This window comes from Macaca thibetana, chromosome 10 (genome assembly GCF_024542745.1).
Source record: "Macaca thibetana thibetana isolate TM-01 chromosome 10, ASM2454274v1, whole genome shotgun sequence".
Lineage (NCBI taxonomy): Eukaryota > Metazoa > Chordata > Mammalia > Primates > Cercopithecidae > Macaca > Macaca thibetana.
The window spans coordinates 14,367,862-14,391,031 of NC_065587.1; the positions used below are offsets into that span (position 1 = coordinate 14,367,862).

The window sequence follows — 23,170 nt, forward strand, 5'->3', positions numbered from 1 at the left end:
GGCATGAACCCGGGAGGTGGAGGTTGCAGTGAGCTGAGATAGCGCCACTGCACTCCAGCCTGGCCAACAGAGCGAGACTCCGTCTCAAATAAATAAATAAATAAAAATAAGATTTGCCGGGCATGGCGGCGGGCACCTATAATCCCAACTACTCGGGAGTCTGAGGCAGGAGAATCGCTTGAATCGGGAGACAGACGTTACAGTGAGCCGAGATCTTGTCACTGCAGAGTGAGACTAAAAAAGAGATGGCTTCAGGAGCAGGCTCAGTCCCCTCACAGTCTCGAGAATGCTCTCCCCGCAACAAACCTGCATCCTCCCAAAAACAGGGTACCTGTTACACAGACACAGCTCCCAGGCAAGCCCAGGGCTGTCCCTTTCACCAGAGGGCTCTCAGTAAGCCGGTCCCATGGGGAAATTCTAGAGCTGCTGCTGGTATTCAAGATGGGAAGGCTCTGAATTCCTTAGAGAGAGCAGGCAAGAGACAGAGGAGGAGCCACACAACCCTGCAACTGTCTTTTTATTATCTCTCTTAGTTTCTGTGGGACAGGAATTTGGGGTGGGCTTGGCTGGATGGTTCTGCCCTGGGGCCTCTCTGGCCTCTCGCAAAGGCCTTCCTCACCACCCCTGTAACGGGTAAAAGCTTCTGAGTCCACAAAACTGCTTTCAAATCCTGGCTCCACCATTTACTCACTGGGCTAAGTACTCAACTACTCTGAGCCTCTTTCTCCCCACCTGCATGAATGGCAGGGTCCATGGCAATTTCAATGAACTTTTAGAAAAAAATACTGGCCAGATTCTTTTATTCATTAACTCAGACAATGAATACCTACTTAAGCACCTACTCTATGCCAGTGATATGCTTTGACTGTATCCTCACCCAAATCTCATCTTGAATTCCCGCGTGCTGTGGGATGGACCCGGTGGGAGGTAATTGAATCATGGGGGCAGGTCTTTTCCACACTGTTCTTGTGATAGTGAATAAGTCTTATGAGATCTGACAGTTTTAAAAGGGAGAGTTCCCCTACACAAGCTCTCTCTCTTTGCCTGCTACCAGTCATGTAAAACGTGACTTGCTCCTCCTTGCCTTCTGCCATGATTGTGAGGCCTCCCCAGACATGTGGAACTGTGGGTCCATTAAACCTCTTTCTTTTGTAAATTTCCCAGTCTGGAGTATGTCTTTATTAGCAGCATGAAAACGGACTAATACAATCACCTATTTCAGAAATGATGGTCAGAAAAGACCTGCATAAGGAGTTAACTCTCGAGCAGAGGCATAGCTGATGAGACCAATGCAGGCACCAGGAAATCTGGGGGAAGAGTGTGCCATGCAGAAAGAACGTCAAGTGCAGAGGCCCTGCTGAGATGGAAAGAAGGCTGGTGGGCCAGGCATGGTGGGCTCACACCTGTAATCCCAGCACTTTGGGAGGCCAAGGTGGATGGATCACTGGAGGTCAGGAATTTGAGACCAGCCTGGCCAACATGGTGAATCCCTATCTCTACTAAAAATACAAAAATTAGCCAGGTGTGGTGGCACATACCTGTAGTTCCAGCTACTTGGGAGGCTGAGGCAGGAGAATCACTTGAACCCAGAAGGTGGAGGTCACAGTGAGCTGAGATTGTGCCATTGCACTCCAGCCTGGCAAAAGAGCAAGACCCTGTCTCCAAAAAAAAAAAAAAAAAAAAAAAAGTGGCAGAGCCTAGACGTCAGATATGTCTAATAATTTCTAATAAAGGAGGCATGCTAGGAGGCTAAGGAAGCCTATGTCAGGTAGAAAGGATCTGAGGTTTGAATAAAGTCATGCCCTCAGATTATCTTTCATTGTTTTAAAATTCTGAAACAAAGACACCAGGAGGAACTCCATAGCCTGGGAGTTGCTGAGAGGACAGCACTGTTATCTACTGCAGTAAAGCAGTTTGTGAGTCGTCACTTCAGAATCACAGTTAATGCGGCGCTCCTGGGCTCCAGCATAAACATATCCATACAATCTATCCAAGTGAGACCCAGAATCTGAATTTTTTTAAATACCATCCTGGTCAGGTGTGGTGGCCCACACCTGTAATCCCAGCACTTTGGGAGGCCGAGGCAGGAGGACTGCTTAAGCCCAGGAGTTCAAGACCAGCCTTGGCAACATGATGAGTCTTCGTGTCGACAAAAATTTTTTTTAAATTAGCCGGGTGGCCGGGTGCAGTGGCTCACACCTGTAATCCTAGCACTTTGGGAGGCCGAGGTGGGTAGATCACCTGAGGTCAGGAGTTCGAGACGAACCTGGTCAGCATGGTAAAACCCCGTCTCTACTAAAAATACAAAAATTAGTCGGGCATGGTGGTACACGCCTGCAGTCCCAGCCACTTGGGAGGCTGAAGCAAGAGAATCGCTTGAACCTGGAAGGCAGAGGTTGCAGTGAGCTGAGATCCTGCCACTGCACTCCAGCCTGGATGACAGAGAGCGACTCCATCTCAAAATAAATAAATAAATAAATAAATAAATAAATAAATAATTAAAAAATTAAAAATTAGCCAGGCAAGGTGATATGCACCTGTAGCCTCAGGTGCTCCGTAAGCTAAGGCGAGAGGATCACTTTAGACCAGGAGTTAAAGACCAGCCCAGGCAACATAGTGAGACTCTGTCTCTATAAAATTTTTTTACATAATTAGCTGGCCGGGTACGGCGGCTCATGCCTGTAATCCTAGCCCTTGGGAGGCCCAGTGGGTGGACTGCTTGAGCTCAGGAGTTTGAGACAGGCCTGAGCAACATTACAAAACCCCATCTCTACCAAAAATACAAAAATTTAGGCAGGCGTGGTGGTGTGTGCCTGTGTAAACCCAGCTACTCGGGAGGCTGAGCTGGGAGGATGGCTTGTGCCTGGGAAGTCGACGGTGCAATGAGCCGTGATCCTGCCACCACATTCCAGCCTGGGCGACAGAGAGAGACCCTGTCTCAAACAACAAATAAAAATAAATAAAAACGGTGTTCCAGAAATCCCTGTCCTACAATTAAGTTTGAGAACCGTTTAAGTATGGTTTGAACTCTGGCGGTTAGAACCCTAAACTAGCAGTCTGATCTAGACAGGTCACTTGGCACCTCTGAGCCTCAGTTTCCACAACTATAAAGGCGGAGGGAGTAACAATAAAGTCCCCCGAAGACCCCGACCAACCTCTCCTGCTGTGAGCTTCACACCAAGCAGGCGGATAGAGCAGGCGGGGAGTCGCGGGTGACTATGGGATACATGGGGGCTAAGGCGTGCCGCGAGCATTGTGGGACACAGAGGGGCGCCAGCCGCTCCCCGCCTCTAGCTTCGATTGCGCGGCCGCCACGTTTCAGTGATGAACGCCCTCTTTGGGCGTTCCCGGATACCGCCTGACGTAGTACCAATCACACCTCTCGCGTCTCGACGCCTCAGAGGCTAATAAGGACGCCTGGCGAAACGCAGTAACGGATTTCCGGGTGGACCTTCGCTTTACGGCTCGTAAGTTCTTCCGCCCAACCCAGAGGAAGCGGGAGCGCAGTTTACGACAGCGCCGGTCGTGTTTACGGCGGCGTCCGCTGCGCGCGCATGTTTTCTTTTTTCCTGGTTTCTCGGAGTGCTGCTGCTAACGCGGTGTGCGGCCAGCACCATCTGTTGCCATCCCGGCCGGCCGAGGCCGTTTCAGGTGAGCGGCATGTTTCATAGGTTCCTGCGGACCTCCGGAGCCGGCTTGGACTAGGTCCAGACTTCGGGGGCCTCACGGAAGAGACCTCTCTTAGTCCCTTCCTGCTGTTGCTGTTCCTCCGCTGGGCGGGGCAGGAATCCACTTTCGGGGGCCCCACGTCCTGCACACTACTGGACGCGGGGCACGACCTTGTGGGTGAGGTCCCTGGCCCTAGGCCCTGCTCATTGCCCATGGGCTGGGTGAATTTGATTGCCAGTTAACCCATCTCGGTTAAGGCGGAGGGGTAACAGCAAGGTCTTTCTGAAGTGGCCGAAGACACCCTGACTTTTTAAGTGGGGTCTTAGGGGTGCCAGGTTGAGCGGTGTTTGGCCCCTGTTCTTAGGAATTCCCAGTGCATAGGTTACCTTCCGTTTTTTGTGAAACTGGAGGCTAGGATAGTTACGCCACCCCCTGTTCAGCGATGGACGGCGTATGATCCGTAGTGGCCTGCCAGCCACAGAGCCCCTTCTGAGTGCCTTCTTGGAGCCCGCCTATCCTGCCCTTCTGACCAATACAGCTGTCACTTCGTTTTTACTGAGCAGCTCAGTTTCTCCTGGTTCCTCTCTGCTCTCCTTTTTAAAAAAAAAAAAAAAAAAAAAAAAAAAAAAACATGTATTAAAGCTAGGGAAGCTAGGGTGTCTCACCGCTGTCTTTCCAGAGAGGTGATGCAGGTCAAGCCTCGGGCCTTTTCCCTTCTTGAGCTTCTGACAGAATCCGATTTTTAAAAGTGTGTCTTGCGACTCACTTTTGGTATTACTAGGTACGGTCTCAAACCCCCGATCTTTGCGGGCTGCTACCCAGCTGTAATATAATGGAAAGAAAGCTGGACTGACAGCAGGCACCCCTGGAAATGAAATCTGTTTTGAAATGATGACGTCAGCTGCTTGGCTAGGCTGGGCTTCAAATTTTGCCACTAAAGTGGGGGTGAGGGGGTGTTAATGGTGTTAAAGTATCTGGCATATTTCTTGACACATAGGAGCTCAGCGATATTTAATACGAATTGTTCTGAGACCACCACCCTTTTTTTCTGTCCTCTTTCTATAGTTCCTATTAGGAACATGAGGCTTCTAGGTTTATTCCGTGTTGCTGTCACCCAAATGTCATCTCTGAAGGAAGCCTCAATCTCCCCAGCATGGGGCTTTGGGGAGAGTTTACTAAGTTCAGCATACCTGTTATTTTTGATTGTTCTCCAGCCTCCAAGAAATACTGGATTTTTGTCTTTTTATGGAGTCTTGCTATGTTGCCCAGGCTGGAGTGCAATGGCACGATATTGGCTCACTGCAACCTCTGCCTCCCAGGTTCAAGCGACTCTCCTGCCTCAGCCTCCTGAGTAGCTGGGATTGCAGGTGTCCACCACCATGCCCAGCTAATTTTTGTATTTTTAGTAGAGACTGGGTTTCTGTTGACCAGGCTGGTCTCGAACTCCTGACTTCGTGATCCGCCCACCTCGGCTTCTCAGAGTGCTAAGATTACAGGCATGAGCCACTGCATCCAGCCTCCAAGAAATATTTGTGTAGTGAATGCCTTCTAAGCATTTTCAGAAGGCTACAACGGAAGATAAATGCATAGGTTTTTTTTATAGGAAGTGTCAGGCAAGCATCCGCGGTAGAACCCTGGTCTTTTAATTCCCCTGAGAGAGCTATAGCATTATGCAGAGTGCAGACACTGTAGTCAGACTGCTTTGGTACACGTTTTTCATCAACTAGCATTGCAACTTTGGGCAATTTCTTCATTTCTCTATGCTTTGGTTTTCTTATCTGGAAAGTGCGAATAACATTGGCTTCTACCTCACAGGATTGTTGGCAGGATTGAATGAATGAATGAGTGGTCACCACTAAGAACAGTGCCTGGCAGTATTCATGAACATCTGACATGGCCACTTTGGGCCTGAGGTCTATGGGGACCTCCTTGGCCTTCTGGCAGTTCTTTTGCCTGGGTTTATGTCCACTTGCTCTGCACACAGGATTTGCGTTGATGGCAGAAAATTGAAACAATAAGAAAGGAAAATTGAATTTCAGGATATACTTAAAGATCCTTTTTTCTCAGCACTCTATATGCATAAATGTACTTTTGCAAGTCTGAATACTCGTGTGGCATTTTACAAAGTGCTTAAAACAAGGATCTTGTTTATTTTGCAGATGAAAAAGACTAAGGCGGCTGGACGTGGTGGCTCACGCCTGTAATCCCAGCACTTTGGGAGGCCGAGGTGGGCGGATCATTTGAGGTCAGGAGTTCAAGACCAACCTGGACAACATGGTGAAACCCCGTCTCTACTAAAAGCACAAAAAATAGCCAGGCAGTGCTTGCCTGTAATCCCAGCTACTCAGGAGGCTGAGGCAGGAGAATCACTTGAACCCAGGAAGCGGAGGTTGCATGCCACTGCACTCCAGCATGGGTGACAAAGTGAGACTCTGTCTCCAAAAACAAAGAAAAAGACTACTAAGTCTTAGGGAAGTTGAGTTTGTATGAATTGGTGAAGGTATATCTCAGAACCAAAACAAGGTTACTATATTTGAAAAAACATCAGTACATTTTATCAAATCTGTGACACCATTGAATTTTTTCAAACACTTACATTGTGTAACACAAAAAAAGAAAAACTACCAATCAATATGACACTCTGTCAAGCACAAGGTGCTGCCTCCTTTTAAAGCTGTTACAGTGAAAGAGTTTCGTGAAATTAATGACATAGGGTCAATCAGTTTTGTTTGCATTCTTCTCAGTTTTAAGTACATATTCACAGTATAATTAACAAACAGTAGTAGTCGCTCAACAGTTGAGGGTTCCAGTTTGCGTGTCGCTTTTTGAATTCTGTCATTTATGTCTTTGCTTACTTCATATGGAGGGCTTTTTGTACTCTGAGGCCTTCGTTCATGCCGCTCCTCACATGATTTATATTTTTCAGGTTTTGGAAGATGGCAAAGTTCATGACACCCGTGATCCAAGACAACCCCTCCGGCTGGGGTCCCTGTGCGGTTCCCGAGCAGTTTCGGGATATGCCCTACCAGCCGTTCAGCAAAGGAGATCGGCTAGGAAAGGTACTTGCCTATCAGCAGGAGTCTGAATCTTTGCAGCTGTGGCTGCTACTCTCGAGTCCCTGTTTAGATTTTATTGTCGCAAAATCTTAACTCGTGAATTTTTTATAGGGATGGCAGCTGAGAAAGGTTGTCATCTCTGGGTGTAGTGATAGGAGAGCTGGGCACTTAGAGAGGTGTGGTGAACGAATTCTGAGACTCTCCCACGCTGTCGTCTCGCTTTCAGGGGTTTCCGGGTCTGCGGAAGCTTGCCTGGTTGACCTGTGCATTCTCTGTCTTGCCTTGTTGTTCATAGGTTGCAGACTGGACAGGAGCCACGTACCAAGATAAGAGGTACACAAGTAAGTGTTTCTGCAGCTGAATGCCCCAATCAGGGCCTTGGGAAAGTTGTTCTTTATTCTAATGACCTTCATCTGAAAGCTTTTTTGGAATGGGAAGGAACTGGCAACAATAATTCATAGCTTTTAGGGATGTAGTCTGGACTTTAACAGTAACCACATTTTTGGAACTAGCCCCCAAAACTTAGTCTGTTCATTAAAGAGGTCTAGCCTATTAAAATGGGATTTGGGGCCCTTTTAAAAACCTGTTGAAAACATTAGCTGGGCATGGTAGCATGCGCCTGTAATCTCAGCTACTCGGGAGATTGATGCAGGAGAATCACTTGAACCCAGAAGGCAGAGGTTGCAGTGAGCCAAGATCATGCCACTGCACTGCAGCCTGGTGACAGAGCCAGACCCTGTCTCAAAAAAAAAAAAAAAAAAATTAAAACCCCTGGTTTTAAGATCCTGGTACTATAAAAAGGCTTTTTCTCTGTGCCATTTCAGATAGTTGCAGGTGGCTGCCTGGAGAACTAAGTTAGGATAGCTGAGGCTGAGATTGGCAAGAAAGTATATCGTGATCCATTAGACATACCTGCCGTGGGTCCCTGATAATGGAGATGATGGTTAGCAATAAATACCTCAGATTCTCACACAATAAAGCAGAGAGTGAAATGGGTTAGCTTGAGTCCTTCAGAGTCTTCGCTTAGAAAGTTCTTTAGACCAGAGTTTTTCAAAATTGAATGTGCATATGAATCACCTGGGGATCTTGTTAAAATGCTGGTTCTGATTCGGTGGGTATGGGGTGGGACTGTGAGTCTGTGTGTCTAACAAGCTTCCAGCCAATGCTACAGGTCTCAAGACCACCCTGGAAATAGCAAGGCTTTAGACTGGTGCGTATCTGGTAAAGTCTGTGAGTGTAGTTACTACATGCCGGCACTTTTGCCTCCAGATAAGTACTCCTCTCAGTTTGGTGGTGGAAGTCAATATGCTTATTTCCACGAGGAGGATGAAAGTAGCTTCCAGCTGGTGGATACAGCGCGCACACAGAAGACGGCCTACCAGCGGAATCGGATGAGATTTGCCCAGGTAAGCCAAGAACCAGCAACCACCATCTTGGGGCTGTTACTGTTGGCCATCACCTGCCTAAAAGTGCTACCTTGTGACTCCTAATGAGAGAGGGAAGCATATTAGAGGTCTTCTCAGGTGAATCTCAGGTCACTGTTCTGTAACAAGAGGTACCAAGGTAAACTTGAACTAGGTTCAAGGATGCATTTAAATAGTTTATGTTTCTGTTTACCAGTAGGTAGGACATCAGACTTGTATGCTAAAAGCATTTGTGCTGGATAAGAAGGTGCACCTGTGCCTGTTGCCACAGGTAATTGGTGTGTGCAGACTTTATTAAGTAGACGGTCCAGTCAGGTTGCGTATTATTACTTAAAGAGGCAAACTCAGAAACTCTAAAAAGACCCAGTAAACATACTTCAATGAAAAATATGTCACGGGAATATAAGTCTAAGCAAAGTCCAAGTACTTACCCCCTAACACCCCCAAGCTATTGATGCCGTAGAGTGAAAGCACAGAGCAAGATGTGAAACTTGGGATTTGGCATCTTAAACTTACTCGAAAGACCTCCTGCTCATTCTGCCTATTGTGAGCCAAATCTCCAAGATGCTAACACGGATATTTCTTGCTGATGCCCAGAGGAACCTCCGCAGAGACAAAGATCGTCGGAACATGTTGCAGTTCAACCTGCAGATCCTGCCTAAGAGTGCCAAACAGAAAGAGAGGTGAGATTTTCATCCTGCTGGAACAAGACACCCTTCCCAGACTGGCCGTAGTTGGAAACAGTAGGACAAAAGCGGGAGGGTGGTTGTCTTCCCCATCATTACAAAAAAAGAAAAAGAGGAAAATACCTTCTACAACCAGTTAAGCCACCTTTTGGCTTACTGTTCTCAGGCTGGTTCATGGCAGATAGCATGAGCAGCAGACTGAACTCCTTGTGCTGGCCGTGTGCACTGAAGGGAAACCTAGGCAGGCAAGAAGAGGCTCTGGAGCTTACCTTGGCTCAGTTCTGCTGTGGGACAGCTCCAGGAAGCCCCATGTATGCTGGTCCTGGGAGCCTCCTGGTGGTGTGTGGTCCAGCAGCCACTACACCCCAGATTGGAGCTATCAGTGAACAGGCACTATAGATGAAGTAAAATATGCCTGGTCAGTATTTGGAGGCAGTGTGCTTTTCCAATGTGTACCCTCTGGGTCTCTTCCTTTCTCTAAGCCCATTTTTCATAGTTCAATGGAGTTAGTGATCATGGCAAGTTTTAGCTGAAGAGAATGGCACCCTGTGCCTTTTGAGGAAGCCACTAATTTTAAGGTCTGCACTGAGATCATATTTCTATCTTTCCAGAGAACGCATTCGACTGCAGAAAAAGTTCCAGAAGCAATTTGGGGTTAGGCAGAAATGGGATCAGAAATCACAGGTAATGCAATTATACCAGAATTCTGCCTTGGAATTTGGTTCTGTTTATTTGGTTGTCTTTATAATAGCTTAGATGAGATATACTTCACATACCGTACAATTTAGTCGTTTTTAACATATTTGCAGAGTTCTGTAACTGGTCAATTTCAGACCATTTTCATCACCCTCAAGAGAATCCCTTACCCTTTAGCAGTCACCCTGTCTTGATCTGTTTTCTGTTGCCAGAACAGAATACCTGAGAGTGGGTAAGTTATAAAGTGGTTTCTTTAGCTCATGGTTCTGGAGACTGGGAAGTCCTGGATCAGGAGCGGCATCTGGTGAGGGCCTCATGCTGCTTGATAGCATGGCAGAAAAGGCAGAAGGGGGAGGAGGGTGCAACAGAGAAAAAGGCTAAACTGTTTGGGTAGTTAGCCCATTGCTGAGAGAAGGGCATAGGCATTTATTCCTTTTAACGACCTAATCTCTTAAAGGCCCTACCTCCCGACACTGCCACAGTAGCAACCAGCGTGCCACATGAGTTCCAGGAGGCCAGACGCTAACACGCCCAATACCCCAGCCCTAGGCAGCTACAAATCTGTTTTCTGTCTCTGGATTTTTTGTTGTAGACATTCTACATACATGGAATCATACAATATATGGTCTTTTGTAACTGGTGGCTTTTTTTTCGCATGTTTTCAAGAGTCATCCATGTGGCAGCATGTGCCGGTACAGTTGTCCTTCAGTATGTGAAAGTCTACACATTCTCAGGTCCCACAGTCAGCCTGTGGTACCCACATATATGAAAAGTTGGCCCTCCATATACTCGGGGTTTGCATGCCAAGAATACTTTTTTTTTTTTTTTTTTTCTTTTTCTTTTTCTTTTTCTTTTTTGAGACAGGGTCTCGCTCTGTCACCCAGGCTGGAGTGCAGTGGCGTGATCTTAGCCAACTGCAGTCTCTCTCTGCTGGGTTCAAGCAATCCTCCCACCTCAGCCTTCTGAGTAGCTGAGACTATGGGCATGCACCACCACGCCTGGCTAATTTTTGTATTTTTTGTAGAGATGGGGTTTTGCCACGTTCCCCAGGCTGGTCCCAAACTCCTGAGCTCAAGCAGTCCACCCACCTCAGCCTCCCAGAGTGCTGGTTTTACAGACATGAGGCACTGCGCCCGGCTTGTATTTTCAGTCCATGTTTGTTTGAAGAAAATCTGCATATGAGTAGACCCATGTACTTCAAACCCATGTTGCTCAAGGGCAGCTGTGCTTCATTTGTTGTTGGTTGTGGGTTTTGTTTTTAGACTGAATCTCACTCTTGTCACCCAAGCTGCAGTGCCAGTGGCACGATCTTGGCTCACTGCAACCTCAGCCTCCCAGGTAGCTAGGATTACAGGCCCGAGCCAACATGTCTGGCTATTTTTTATTTTTTGTATGTTTTGTAGAGACAGGGTTTCACTATGTTGGCCCAGCTGGTCTCAAACTCCTGACCTCAGATAATCCGCCTGCTCCTGATCTCAGATAATCCACCCACCTCAGCCTCCCAAAGTGCTGGGATTACAGGCATGAGGCACCACACCCAGCCCAAATGAGCTTCATTTCTTGTTTATTGTCAAATAAGAGTCCTTTGAATTGATACACCATGTATTTTTGAGCCTTTCACACGCTGATGAACATTTGGGTGGTTTTTCACTTTTTGAGTATTATTGATGCTGCTGTGAACGTTCACCTGCGTATGCTTGGGTGGGCATTCTGAGAACAGAACACGTGTAAGCAAAAGCGAAGCTACATTTTGTTGGATGTGATGCTATATCAAGGATAGTTAATACCCCGAGAGAAATTTAAAGGACCTTGCTACATGTTTATCAGGTGACATCATTACCTGGGAGTGGAACCCCATTTGTTTCTGAGCTTTTGATCCCTTTGGTCCTCTTCCAGACCATACATTCCTGGGAGTCAGGGATTCTGTCTTATAAAACAGTCAGCACTCCATCACTCAGTTTATTGAATAAAAGCTGTTTTTCTCTTCTCTCTTTTATTGAGACGGAGTCTTGCCCTGTCACCCAGGCTGGAGTGCAGTGGTGCTATCTCAGCTCACTGCAGCCTCCACCTCCAGATTCAAGCTATTCTCCTGCCTCAGCCTCCCGAGTAGCTGCGATTACAGGCATGCATCAGCACACCTGGCTAATTTGTGTATTTTTAGTAGAGATGGGGTTTCACCAGGTTGGACAGGCTGGTCTCGAACTCCTGACCTCGGATGATCTGCCCGCCTTGGCCTCCCAAAGTCCTGGGATCACAGACATGAGCCACTGAGCCCCTCCATTTTGTGTGGTGGTTGTTTGAGACAGGATCTCGTGTCACTCAGGCTGGAGTGCTCCTTGTATTTTTAGCCTTTTATTTATGTTTTGTATGTACTATAACTTTTTTTTTCCTCTGATGTTTTTCAACTGCAGAAACCCCGAGACTCTTCAGTTGAAGTTCGTAGTGACTGGGAGGTGAAAGAGGAAATGGATTTTCCTCAGTTGATGAAGATGCGCTACTTGGAAGTGTCAGAGCCACAGGACATGTAAGCAGCATCTTCTACTACTTTCTACCCTGCTCTTATGTGTGTGGACCATCTGGTGATGGGTATTTTCTTAAGCCCTAGTATTTCCAAAAAGGCTTTGAAGCCACTTAACTCAAAACACATTGCATAAGGTTAACAGAGGTGTTTGAAAAAAATCAAGACCAGCCAGGAACAGTAGATCACCTGAGGTCAGGAGTTCAAGAGCAGCCTGGCCAACATGGTGAAAACCAGTCTCTACTAAAAATACAAAAATTAGCCGGGCGTGGTGGCACACGCCTGTAATCCTAGATACTCAGGAGGCTGAGGCGTGAAAATCGCTTAAACCCTGGAGGTGGAGGTTGCAGTGAGCTGAGATCTTGACATTGCGCTCCAGCCTGGGCAATAAAAGTGAAATTCCATCAAAAAAAAAAAAAAAAAAAAAATCAAGACCAAGGGGAAAAGCAGAAGTTCACTGACTGCAAACTTCTTTTTAACTTCCTGGCATCCTCAGCAAAGAAGAAATTAGTTATACAATTCTTTTGGCAGAAAGAGAAAGAAAGAAAGAATGGAATTTGCTGATTATTAAAGTGTATATTTCTGTTTTCTGGCGTCCTGAGCAAAACAGCAATAAGATTAAGTTACAAAACTCTTGGCAGGAAAAGAAACACAGCAATTCTTCAGGAGAATCTTTGCTTCTCCTGGCATTTCAAATAGCTCCTTACCTCAAAGGAGAAGCAGGCGGAACTTAGGTAGTGGGAAACCAGAGCACCAGACCAGACGTCAGCCTACCCAGGTGCCTCTGAAACTAGTCATCTCCTGTCTTAGCCTCAATCGCCCTACCTTTAAAATGGGGGCGTTGGGCTGAATGAGTTGTGCTTGCTCTGTTCTGTACCAGGACCTAAGTGGACAGGAACTCAGCAGGCACTGGGGATGTGTCTCTCCTGTTCTGGCCAGAAACTGCTTTCCACCTCTTTTAGACTTCTGGATAAGACTTCTGGATCTATGGCTTAGAAAGAAAAACCTGGGGTTTATCTCCCTTACCTGGCATGTCTCTGCCTGCTCTTCCCGCAGCGAGTGTTGCGGGGCCCTGGAATACTACGACAAAGCCTTTGACCGCATCACCACGAGGAGCGAGAAGCCGCTGCGGAGCATCAAGCGCATCTTCCACACTGTCACCACCACAGACGACCCTGTCATCCGCAAGGTGTGCGCCTCCTTCTGCCCCTCTCCCACTAGGTAGGAATGCTGTCGGCTTCTACAGCTGAAGCTGCAGAAAGAAGACATGGGAATAATGTATGTATTATATGTAAAAGCACTTTGCCAGGTAGACCGGAAATGTGGATGTTAAGCACAGCTGGACTTGAAGCCCAGTTCCGCCACGCTTCCTGGCTCAGTCTGTGGAGCCTTAGTTCTCTCATCTGCAGCCAGGGGTAGAGGTACATAGCGCGTACCACTGGGGCAAAGGTGAAAGCATCTGAAGCACTTGGCTGCAATCGAGCAGGTGCTTAGGGGGCTGCAGTGCCACTGCCACCTGAAACTTGCTGGCTGACTGACTGCAGTGTTTTTGGTCAATGAGGTGGGGCCTCATTCTTAAGGATTTATGTGGTCAGCAAAGGAGTTCTTTCCCGTCCTTGTGAGTGGGCAGTGAGACCTGGGAGCGTCTTTCCATCTTCTCTCTTTGATCCTCTTTGCAGCTGGCAAAAACTCAGGGGAATGTGTTTGCCACTGATGCCATCCTGGCCACGCTGATGAGCTGTACCCGCTCAGTGTATTCCTGGGACATTGTCGTCCAGAGAGTTGGATCCAAACTCTTCTTTGACAAGAGAGACAACTCTGACTTTGGTAAGAAGCATGCCTGGGGAACAACTCAAAGGCATTGAGTACTTTTGTTGGTACAGAACAAGTCTCTGGTGCTAGAGAATGGATAGAAAGTGGTCCATCTTCCCAAGGGCATTGACAGCAGCAGCATCTGAATCTCTCCCAGGCTCTGTATTCTGAGATTAGAAGAGACCGTCACTGCAGTGCCTGCTTGGGGCCTCAGCTTTTGGAGTCCTCACTGCACCCTAATAGCAAGCTTCCAAATGTTGCTTTCTTTTTTTTTTTTTTTTTTTTCCTTTCCCAAGACCTAGTCTCACTCTGTCACCCAGGCTGGAATGCAGTGACACAATCTTGGCTCACTGCAGCCTCCACCTCCCACATTCAAGTCATTCTCCTGCCTCAGCCTCCCAAATAGCTGGAATTACAGACATGTGCCACTATGCCTGGCTACTTGCTGTATTTTTAGTAGAGACAGTTTCACCATGTTGGCCAGGCTGGTCTTGAACTCCTGGCCTCAAGTGATCCATCAGCCTTGGCCTCCCAAAGTGCTATGATTAGAGGCATGAGCCACCATGCCTGGCCCAAATTTTACTCGTTTAAATACCACTTTTTTGAGTTTTGCCATCTTGCATACCTTCTTCAGTGTTTGCTTACAGTACATACACTTACATATTTTATGCCATACATATATGTATTTATACATCATAAAACCATGTCACTCAAAAATTAACAAAACAGGCCGGACCTGGTGACACACACCTGTAATCCTGGCACTTTGGGAGACCAAGACAGAGAATCACTTGAGGTCAGGAGTTCAAGACCATCCTGGTCAACATGGTGAAACCCCATCTCTACTAAAAATTTAAAAATTAGGCCAGGCGCGGTGGCTCAAGCCTGTAATCCCAGCACTTTGGGAGGCTGAGACGGGCGGATCACGAGGTCACAAGATCAAGACCATCCTGGCTAACATGGTGAAACCCCATCTCTACTAAAAAATACAAAAAACTAGCCAGGCGAAGTGGCGGGCGCCTATAGTCCCAGCTACTCGGGAGGTTGAGGCAAGAGAATGGCGTGAACCCGGGAGACGGAGCTTGCAGTGAGCTGAGATCCGGCCACTGCACTCCAGCCTGGGCAACAGAGCGAGACTCTGTCTCCAAAAAAAAAAAAAAAAAAAATACAAAAATTAGCCGGGCATGGTGGCGCGTGCCTGTAATCCCAGCTACTCAGGAGGCTGAGGCAGGAGAATTGCTTGAACCCAGGAGTCAGAGGTTGCAGTGAGCCGAGATCACACCACTGCACTCCAACCTGGGTGACAGAGCAAAACTCCATCTCAAAGAAAAAAAAAAAAGAGTTTATATTCTGAGCCTGAAGCCTGCGGTCTTAAAAACCTTACAAAATCATTCTCGTGAGGAATCCAGACGATTGAAAAGGGACAGCTGCCTTCCTGTGTGATTGAACTGAATATCAGGTACTATCTTGAGTTATCCTGGAGCAGCTGCCCCACTCCCCCGCTTATGTGTTCCACACCAGGGAGACCCACTTTAGGAGAGGGCGGTTCTTTGAAGGAAGGACCTGTGGTGTTTGCCTCTCCACATCTCCCCACAGCGCTGCGCACATTGTCAGTGACTCTTTGTTGCATGGTGAGTGACCATGCCACGCTTTTGCAGACCTCCTGACAGTGAGTGAGACTGCCAATGAGCCCCCTCAAGATGAAGGTAATTCCTTCAATTCACCCCGCAACCTGGCCATGGAGGCAACCTACATCAACCACAATTTCTCCCAGCAGTGCTTGAGAATGGTGAGGAAACAAGTCTCTGGGCGTTGATTCATTCTTATTTAACCAGCTGCTACTTGTGGAGCATCTGCTTTTTGCTAGGCTCTTGGGTTGTGGGACTGAGCAGGACAGACCCAGTCCCCACCTTTAGCAGGGGAGTTACATGCCTGGGCTTGGGGGTCAGGCTGTCTGACTTTGAACAAAGTTCCTGTCCTTACAGAATTTCATGATAGTGGAGGAGAAAACATAGTGAACCATAAATAATAAATTGATTTACATCAAATGGTGATTTGTGCCGTGGCAAAAAATGAAGTAGAGATGGGCATGGTTACGAACTCGTTTTCATTCATCAGGTGCTAACAGTTAGGAGGGGTCAAGTAGGCATAAAACAGGCAGCGAGCTCAGAGCCCCATCAAGGGCCCCAGGAACCTGGCCAGAGCTGCAACTAAGCAGAGGTGCTGGGTCTGACTGATTGGCCTTGGCCTTGTCAACAAAGTTAGCTCTGTCTTGTGACACCTTTGTTTTTGCAGGGGAAGGAAAGATACAACTTCCCCAACCCAAACCCGTTTGTAGAGGACGACATGGATAAGAATGAAATCGCCTCTGTTGCTTACCGGTAGGTCACCTCTCTGGTGGGTGTTGTGACCAGATTGGAGCATGGGCCCCACTCTGTCGAATCCCCAGTGACCACGTGAGTTTCGCCTTCGCTGCAGTTACCGCAGGTGGAAGCTTGGAGACGATATTGACCTTATTGTCCGTTGTGAGCACGATGGCGTCATGACTGGAGCCAACGGGGAAGTGTCCTTCATCAACATCAAGACACTGAATGAGTGGGATTCCAGGGTGAGCCGCCATCTCCATCACCCTCCTGGTGACACCATGTCTCTGTTCCCTACAGTGCCTGTTGACGCAGGCTAGGTTGTGTAATCTGTTTCTTATCCCTTTTCATTACTTATAGAGCTACCTGGATTTTTTTTGTCTTGTGAGTTTTTTCCTCTGCTTAGTTCCTTGCCGAGAAAGAGCATGACTGTGTGTGTAGAACTATGTTAAGTGTTAAGGACTTTTCTGCTTATTATTTACACAGGAACCATTTAACTCCCTTCTTCCAGTACTTCATCTCTGTTCCATTGTGGCCTCCTGTTGGCTTCTGCTCTCTGAGCATCTGATTTTTTCCTCTCCTTATTATCTGGGTTGGCAGTTTCCTGTAAGTCTGGCCGCTCTTCTTTTTGACCTCTTCTTTCATTGACTGAGCCACTGCCTTCAGTCTTTTCATACCTTTTTTCCAATTCCTCATTTCCTGAACTCATGGATTCTACGATCTGGCTTGGAATTGATGCTTCAGAGGCACCTTGAAAGAAACATGCTTCCTTCACTTTTCCTCCACTTTCCATTTCCACCCCACCCCCACCCACATCACCTGTTGGAGGAGCACACTGGGAGGCTTGCTGTGACCTCCCTCTGGGGCCAGTGGCCTTTTCTTGGACTTTTCCCGGTGAGCTCCCCAAAGCATTCGGGGTCGTTGCGCCTTTGTTGCTTTGCCCTCTGTGTTACCGCGTTACTCTGGTCTCACCCATTTCCCTGTTCCCTTCGCATGTTGTCTTTGCTGGCTCCCCTCCTTTTTGACCCGTGGAGTCACCTAGACAGCTCTCTTCGCCACACGTACTTCTTTATTATACAACTTTGTGTTAGTTATCTTTTGCTCCATAACAAATTAACAGAAACTTAGTGACTTAACAATACCGATTAATATATTTTATTTTTATTTTTTATTTTTTGAGACAGAGTTTTGCTCTTGTTGTCTAGGCTGGAGTGCAATGGGGCGATCTCGGCTCACCGCAACCTCTTCCTCCAGGGTTCAAACGATTCTCCTGCCTCAGCCTCCCGAGTAGCTGGGATTACAGGCATGCGCCACCACGCCCAGCTAATTTTGTATTTTTAGTAGAGACGGGGTTTCTCCATGTTGGTTAGACTGGTCTCGAACTCCTGGCCTCAGGCGATCCGCCTGCCTCGGCCTCCCAAAGTGCTGGGATTACAGGCATGAGCCATGGCACCCAGCCTAACAATATTGATTTATTAGCTCACATTTTTGTAGGTTAGAAGTCCAGTGCTGTGTGCTTGGTCTTTGTATTGGTCCATTCTCGCACTGCTGCAAAGAAATGCCTGAGAGTGGGTAATTTCTAAAGAAGGGAGATATAATTGGCTCACAGTTCTGCAGGCTCTACAGGAAGCGTGACTGAGGAGGCCTCAGGAAACTTGCAATGGTGGCAGAAAGCAAAGGAGAAGCAGGCACATCTGACATGGCCAGAGTAGGAGAAAGAGAGGGGGAAGTTGCTATACACTTTTAAACAACCAGATCTCTTGAGAACTCTGTATCACAAGAATAGCGCCAAAGGGGAAAATCCACCCCCATGATCCAGTCACCTCCCACCATGCTCCTCCTCCAACATTGGGGTTTACCACTTGACATGTGATTTGGGTGGGACACAAATCCAAACAAGGCAGAAATCACAGTGTCAATAGAAACAGGACTGAGTTCTCATCTGGAGGTTCTGAAAGGCATTTCCAAGCCCATTTTCATTGTGGGTAGAGTTCATTTCCCTGCAGTTAGATGACAGAGGCCCCCATCCCCCTGCCAGCTGTCAGCTGGGAGCCTCTCTCAGCTCCTAGAGGCCACCTGCATTCCTTGTCACATGGCCCCCTCCATCTCCAAGCTAGCAACAGCACAGCAGATCCTTCTCGTGCTTCAAATTTCTGACTTCCTCTGTCTCTGATCTCTACACCTAGATTTGAGAGACTCATGGTTGGGTGAGGCCCAGCCCCAGGTAGTGTATATTAAGGTTAACTGATTGGGGGCCTTACATCTGCAAAATCCCTTTTGACATACAAGGTAGCATAATCATGGGGGTGATATTTGATCCTAGCCATAGGTTCTGCCTGCAGTCAAGGGGAGGAGACTCTGCAAGGGCAAGGGTCACTGGGGATCATCTTAGAATTCTGCCCACCCCAGGCCTTAACCATGAACTCTTTGAAAATGATTTCTCAAATCTACTCTGATTTATTACACTTCCCATTGTTTTTCTGCTAAAACACCTTCCCCTTCCGTGTGCCCCCCGTCCTATCATTGCCTCTGGGCCAGCTGTCCCTCAGCATTGTCTTTCTCCCACCTAAGCTCTGAGCCTCTAATATCTCCAACTCCTTTTTTACATTTGCTATTAGCAAAATAGAAGGCTTTGCTGTCTTCTGACTCAGTCCTGGATTTCGCTGATACCAAGCCAGTACACAGCTTCATCAGCAGTGCAGACTGGGAGAAGAACTCTAACGTGCCCCAGCAAGCTGCACACAGTAGTGCGCACCTGTAATCCCAGCTGCTCAGGAGGCTGAGATGGGAGGATCGCTTGGGTTCAGGAGTTCAAATCCTGAACTCACCAGCTTGGGCAACATAGTGAGACCCCCCATCTCAAAAAAAGCAAACGCACATCAGTGCTGCAGGATATCTTAGATTTTTTAGGGAAACACCAGAGACGTCTTGCCGGAATACTACTACATGGTTTGAACCTAACTAAATAAAAGGAATTACTGGCCAGGCACTGTGGCTCACGCCTGTAATCCTAGCACTCTGGGAGGCCGAAGCGGGCGGATCACCTGAGGTCAGGAGTTCGACAGCAGCCTGGCCAACGTGGCGAAACCCCCTCTCCACCAAAAATATAAAAATTAGCTGGACGTGGTGGCGGGCACCTGTAATCCCAGCTACTAGGGAGGCTGAGGTAGGAGAATCGCTTGAACCCGGGAGGTGGAGGTTGTGGTGAGCTGAGATCACGCCACTGCACTCCAGCCTGGGCGACAAGAGCAAAACTCCTTCTCAAAAAAAAGGAATTCCTGAGTATTTCTTTTGCCCTGTGGTTGCCATGAACCAAGAAAGTTTAGGAACCTCTGTCATGTGACCTTTGACCAGTCATTTCACTCTGGGTCCAACTTCCCACGTCTATAAATGATATGGGTAGAAAAGAGGATCTCTTTGGGGTCCTTTTCTGCTGTGTGTGCATTTATGTAAAATGTCAGACTCAGCTTTGCCCCCACTGCAGGCTTCCACCCCCATCTAAGGCCAACTCCGCCTGTCTTTCCTATCCCACCATGCCTCTCAGATCAGGAGCTCCTGTCTGTACCTGCACTTGTGCCAATATTCTCCACTTGGCTCACTGTTACACATCCTCTGTGAAGCCCTTCCTTACCATGCAACACACAGTAGACACTTGCCTCTGCTGTTTAAAGTGTGTGTGTGGTTGTGTGTGTGTGTGTGTGCGTGTCCATCATTCCCTGGCTAGGTGAGCTTTTAGAAGAGAAGAACTGTAAGTCATTGAGTGCCAGCTTGCGGCAGGCTGTGCAAGGGAAGGGAGCGTGTCTTTGTCTCTTAAATGGTAAGATTTAGTGCATACCTACCCACTTTCTAAGCAGGCAGACTGGGGAGTTCCTTCTCTGCCAGAGGAGGTCCCAGCACCTTGGGCATTTAAAGCTTGCTTCTGCTTCTCTAACGGGGCTCTCCTGCAGCACTGTAACGGCGTTGACTGGCGTCAGAAGCTGGACTCTCAGCGAGGGGCCGTCATTGCCACGGAGCTGAAGAACAACAGCTACAAGTTGGCCCGGTGGACCTGCTGTGCTTTGCTGGCTGGATCTGAATACCTCAAGCTTGGGTGAGAGGCCTGTGCAGGAACTGGCAGCTGATCTTGTGAAAGGAAGGGTCTGGGTAGGGAGGTTGGCCCTCCCCTCCCCGTGTACTGGACTGGCAGAGATAAATCCAGGGATGGGGTAGAGATGGAGGGATCAGTTAGGAGACAGATGCCAAACAGCAGGCATGCTGAATGGAGTCCTGAACTAGGGCAATGATGTCAGTGAAATCCAGAACTGAACACTCAGAAGACGGAGTTTTCCCTTTCCCTTGAAAATAGCAGTGGACCAGGTATCACCATCTAATTGACATTTGATGCCAAGTGTTGCTGTCTCTGTGCCACCTGCTCTGACCACTGGTATCCCTTCCTCTGTTAGTTATGTGTCTCGGTACCACGTGAAAGACTCCTCACGCCACGTCATCCTGGGCACCCAGCAGTTCAAGCCTAATGAATTTGCCAGCCAGATCAACCTGAGCGTGGAGAATGCCTGGGGCATTCTACGCTGCGTCATCGACATCTGCATGAAGCTGGAGGAGGGCAAATACCTCATCCTCAAGGACCCCAACAAGCAGGTCATCCGTGTCTACAGCCTCCCTGATGGCACCTTCAGCTCTGATGAAGACGAGGAGGAAGAGGAGGAGGAAGAAGAGGAAGAAGAAGGTGTGTAGCAACCCACTTTCTGAGGTCTAGAGTGATCTGTGGGCTAGCACGGGAGCAAGTTCTATAGCCATTGTGATCTTTAACCTTGATAAAACTTTGAGAATTCCGAGACTTAAGTATGAAGCAGCATTCACTTTGCCTCCAAGAGCTTCTTCCAGAGCCTTTAGATCACATCAAGTGGTTGGGGAGGATAGCGGTGTTTTAGAGAAGTGGCTGGACTGTGGCAGAGGTAGAGAAAGATGAGGGAAGTCCTGGATGGAAGCCCATGGTCTAGAGGGAAAAGCTCCGCTCTGGGTTAAATAGCTTGAAAGTTGTCTCTCCAGCTCCACCAGCTGGTGACTGAAGGAAATACCTGCCCGGCCCTGTGAGGATCTAAAAGGCTTCACTTCTGAATGGAAGTGTTGAAAACTCACACGCAGTCCAGCAGAGGTTCAGAAAGGAAAGTGAACACCATATCACACAACCTGGCTTATTTCTCTTACATGTTTTGTGTCTTTCAGAGGAAGAAACTTAAACCAGTGATGTGGAGCTGGAGTTTATCCTTCCACCGAGACTATGAGGGCCTTTGACGCTTAGTGGAATGTGTATCTAACTTGCTCTCTGACGTTTAGCAGATGAAATAAAATATACGTCTGTTTAGTCTCTCCTTCATCGTCTATCTGCATTAACGATTTACAGCCCTTTTTTCAAAGATTCCTGGCAGAGTGGGGATGAGATTCAGCAATTTCTATGTGGAATTCAGAATGTGGGTGTCATCATTTGTTGTAAGAAGTTCATTTCCACAAGCATGAGTGCCTGCTGGCTGTGTGAAGAGCCAACTGTTGCTTTTGGAGAGTTCGCTGGGAGGAGCTGGACTGCAGAATGCTAGTACAGCGCAAAGCAGGGCGTGGATGAGGTGGCGCTGCTGCGCATGAGGGAGGCTGCCACGGAGAGCTAGATGGATGTCCCACTGGCTGATTGTGTTATGGTTTGTGAACTGTTGTTAAGCTTGGCTTGGGCTGGTGACAGTCTCAGGCCTGTCCCTACAAAGCAATGTGTCATAAGAGCTCTGGATGTTTAGGATATGTGAACTTTTTTTTTTTTTTTTTCTGAGACAGAGTGTCTGTCGCCCTGGCTGGAGTGCAGTAGCACAATCTCAGCTCACTGCAACCTCTGCCTCCCAGGTTGAAACGATCCTCCTGCCTCAGCCCCCCTAGTAGCTGGGATTACAGGCATGCACCACCATGCCTGGCTAATTTTTGTATTTTTAGTAGAGACGGGGTTTCGCCATACTGGCCAGGCTGGTCTTGAACTGACCTCAGGTGATCCACCCGCCTCGGCCTCCCAAAGTGCTGGGATTACAGGTGTGAGCCACCGCACCCAGCCGAGGGTATGTAAACTTCTGTATAAGTGGACGTTCTGTTCTGTATATAGAGTAATTACCCTGCCAGGTGTTAATGCTGAGCTTTCTGTAGTATCTAAGCCTCATACAGAAGTGTGATGCTGGCAGGAGTAGTACCATTATGAGGTGAGGAAACAGGCATGGTGGCTCAAACCTCTAATCCCAACACTTTGGGAGGCCAAGGCAGAAGGATCAGTTTAGCCTAGGAGTTTGAGACCAGCCTGGGTACAGGGAGACCAGGGCCTGTCTCCACAAAAAAAAATAAACTATTAACCAGTCACGGTGCTTCCACCTGTGGTCCCAGCTACTCAGGAGGCTGAGGTGGGAGGAGTGCTTGAGCCCAGGAGTTCAAGGCTGCAGTGAGCTATGATCACACCACTGCACTCCAGCGTGACAGAAGGAGACCCTTTATCAAAAAAAAAAAAAAAAGCCAGGTGCAGTGGCTCATGCCTATGATCCCAGCACTTTGGCACTTTGGGAGGCTGAGGTGGGTGGATCACTTGAGGTCGGGGGTTCGCGACCAGCCTGAGCAACATAGCAAAACCCCCGTCTCTACGAAAAATACCAAAATTAGCCAGGCATGGTGGCACTTGTAATCCTAGCACTTTGGGAGGCTGAAGCAGGATCGTGTGAGCCTGGGAGGTTAGGGCTGCAGTGAGCCATGATTGTGTCACTGTACTCCAGCCTGGGTTACCCTAAGACACTGTCTCAAAAAGAAGATGTCCCTACTTTATTTTTGGCAAAGTATTTTGCCTAACCTCTCTGGCTCCAGTGCTTATTCAACAAATGCCTGAACTTCCGTATGTCAGATACTGGACAATTTCTGCTCTGAGGAAGCT

The 23,170-nt window shown here is 47.9% G+C and overlaps 2 protein-coding genes across 12 annotated transcripts in view; both read left to right on the forward strand.

The window, feature by feature from the left end:
- Nucleotides 1-23,170, forward strand: part of TXN2 (thioredoxin 2) — a 393,736-nt gene that overhangs the window by 317,321 nt on the left and 53,245 nt on the right. The gene's annotated exons all lie outside the window — the stretch shown is intronic.
- Nucleotides 3,298-21,596, forward strand: EIF3D (eukaryotic translation initiation factor 3 subunit D). Of its 2 annotated transcripts, XM_050806226.1 has the most exons (16): nt 3,554-3,651; nt 5,829-5,914; nt 6,596-6,728; nt 7,021-7,066; nt 7,995-8,131; nt 8,747-8,832; nt 9,447-9,519; nt 11,943-12,055; nt 13,106-13,238; nt 13,729-13,876; nt 15,520-15,650; nt 16,157-16,242; nt 16,340-16,469; nt 20,172-20,314; nt 20,667-20,950; nt 21,451-21,596. In XM_050806226.1, the coding sequence occupies exons 3-16, from the start codon at nt 6,606-6,608 to the stop codon at nt 21,462-21,464; spliced, it is 1,647 nt and encodes a 548-aa protein (XP_050662183.1). In that variant the 5' UTR covers nt 3,554-3,651; nt 5,829-5,914; nt 6,596-6,605; the 3' UTR covers nt 21,465-21,596. The 2 variants fall into 2 exon arrangements, with proteins under 2 accessions (XP_050662182.1, XP_050662183.1); XM_050806225.1 differs by lacking the exon at nt 5,829-5,914 and having other exon boundaries at nt 3,298-3,651.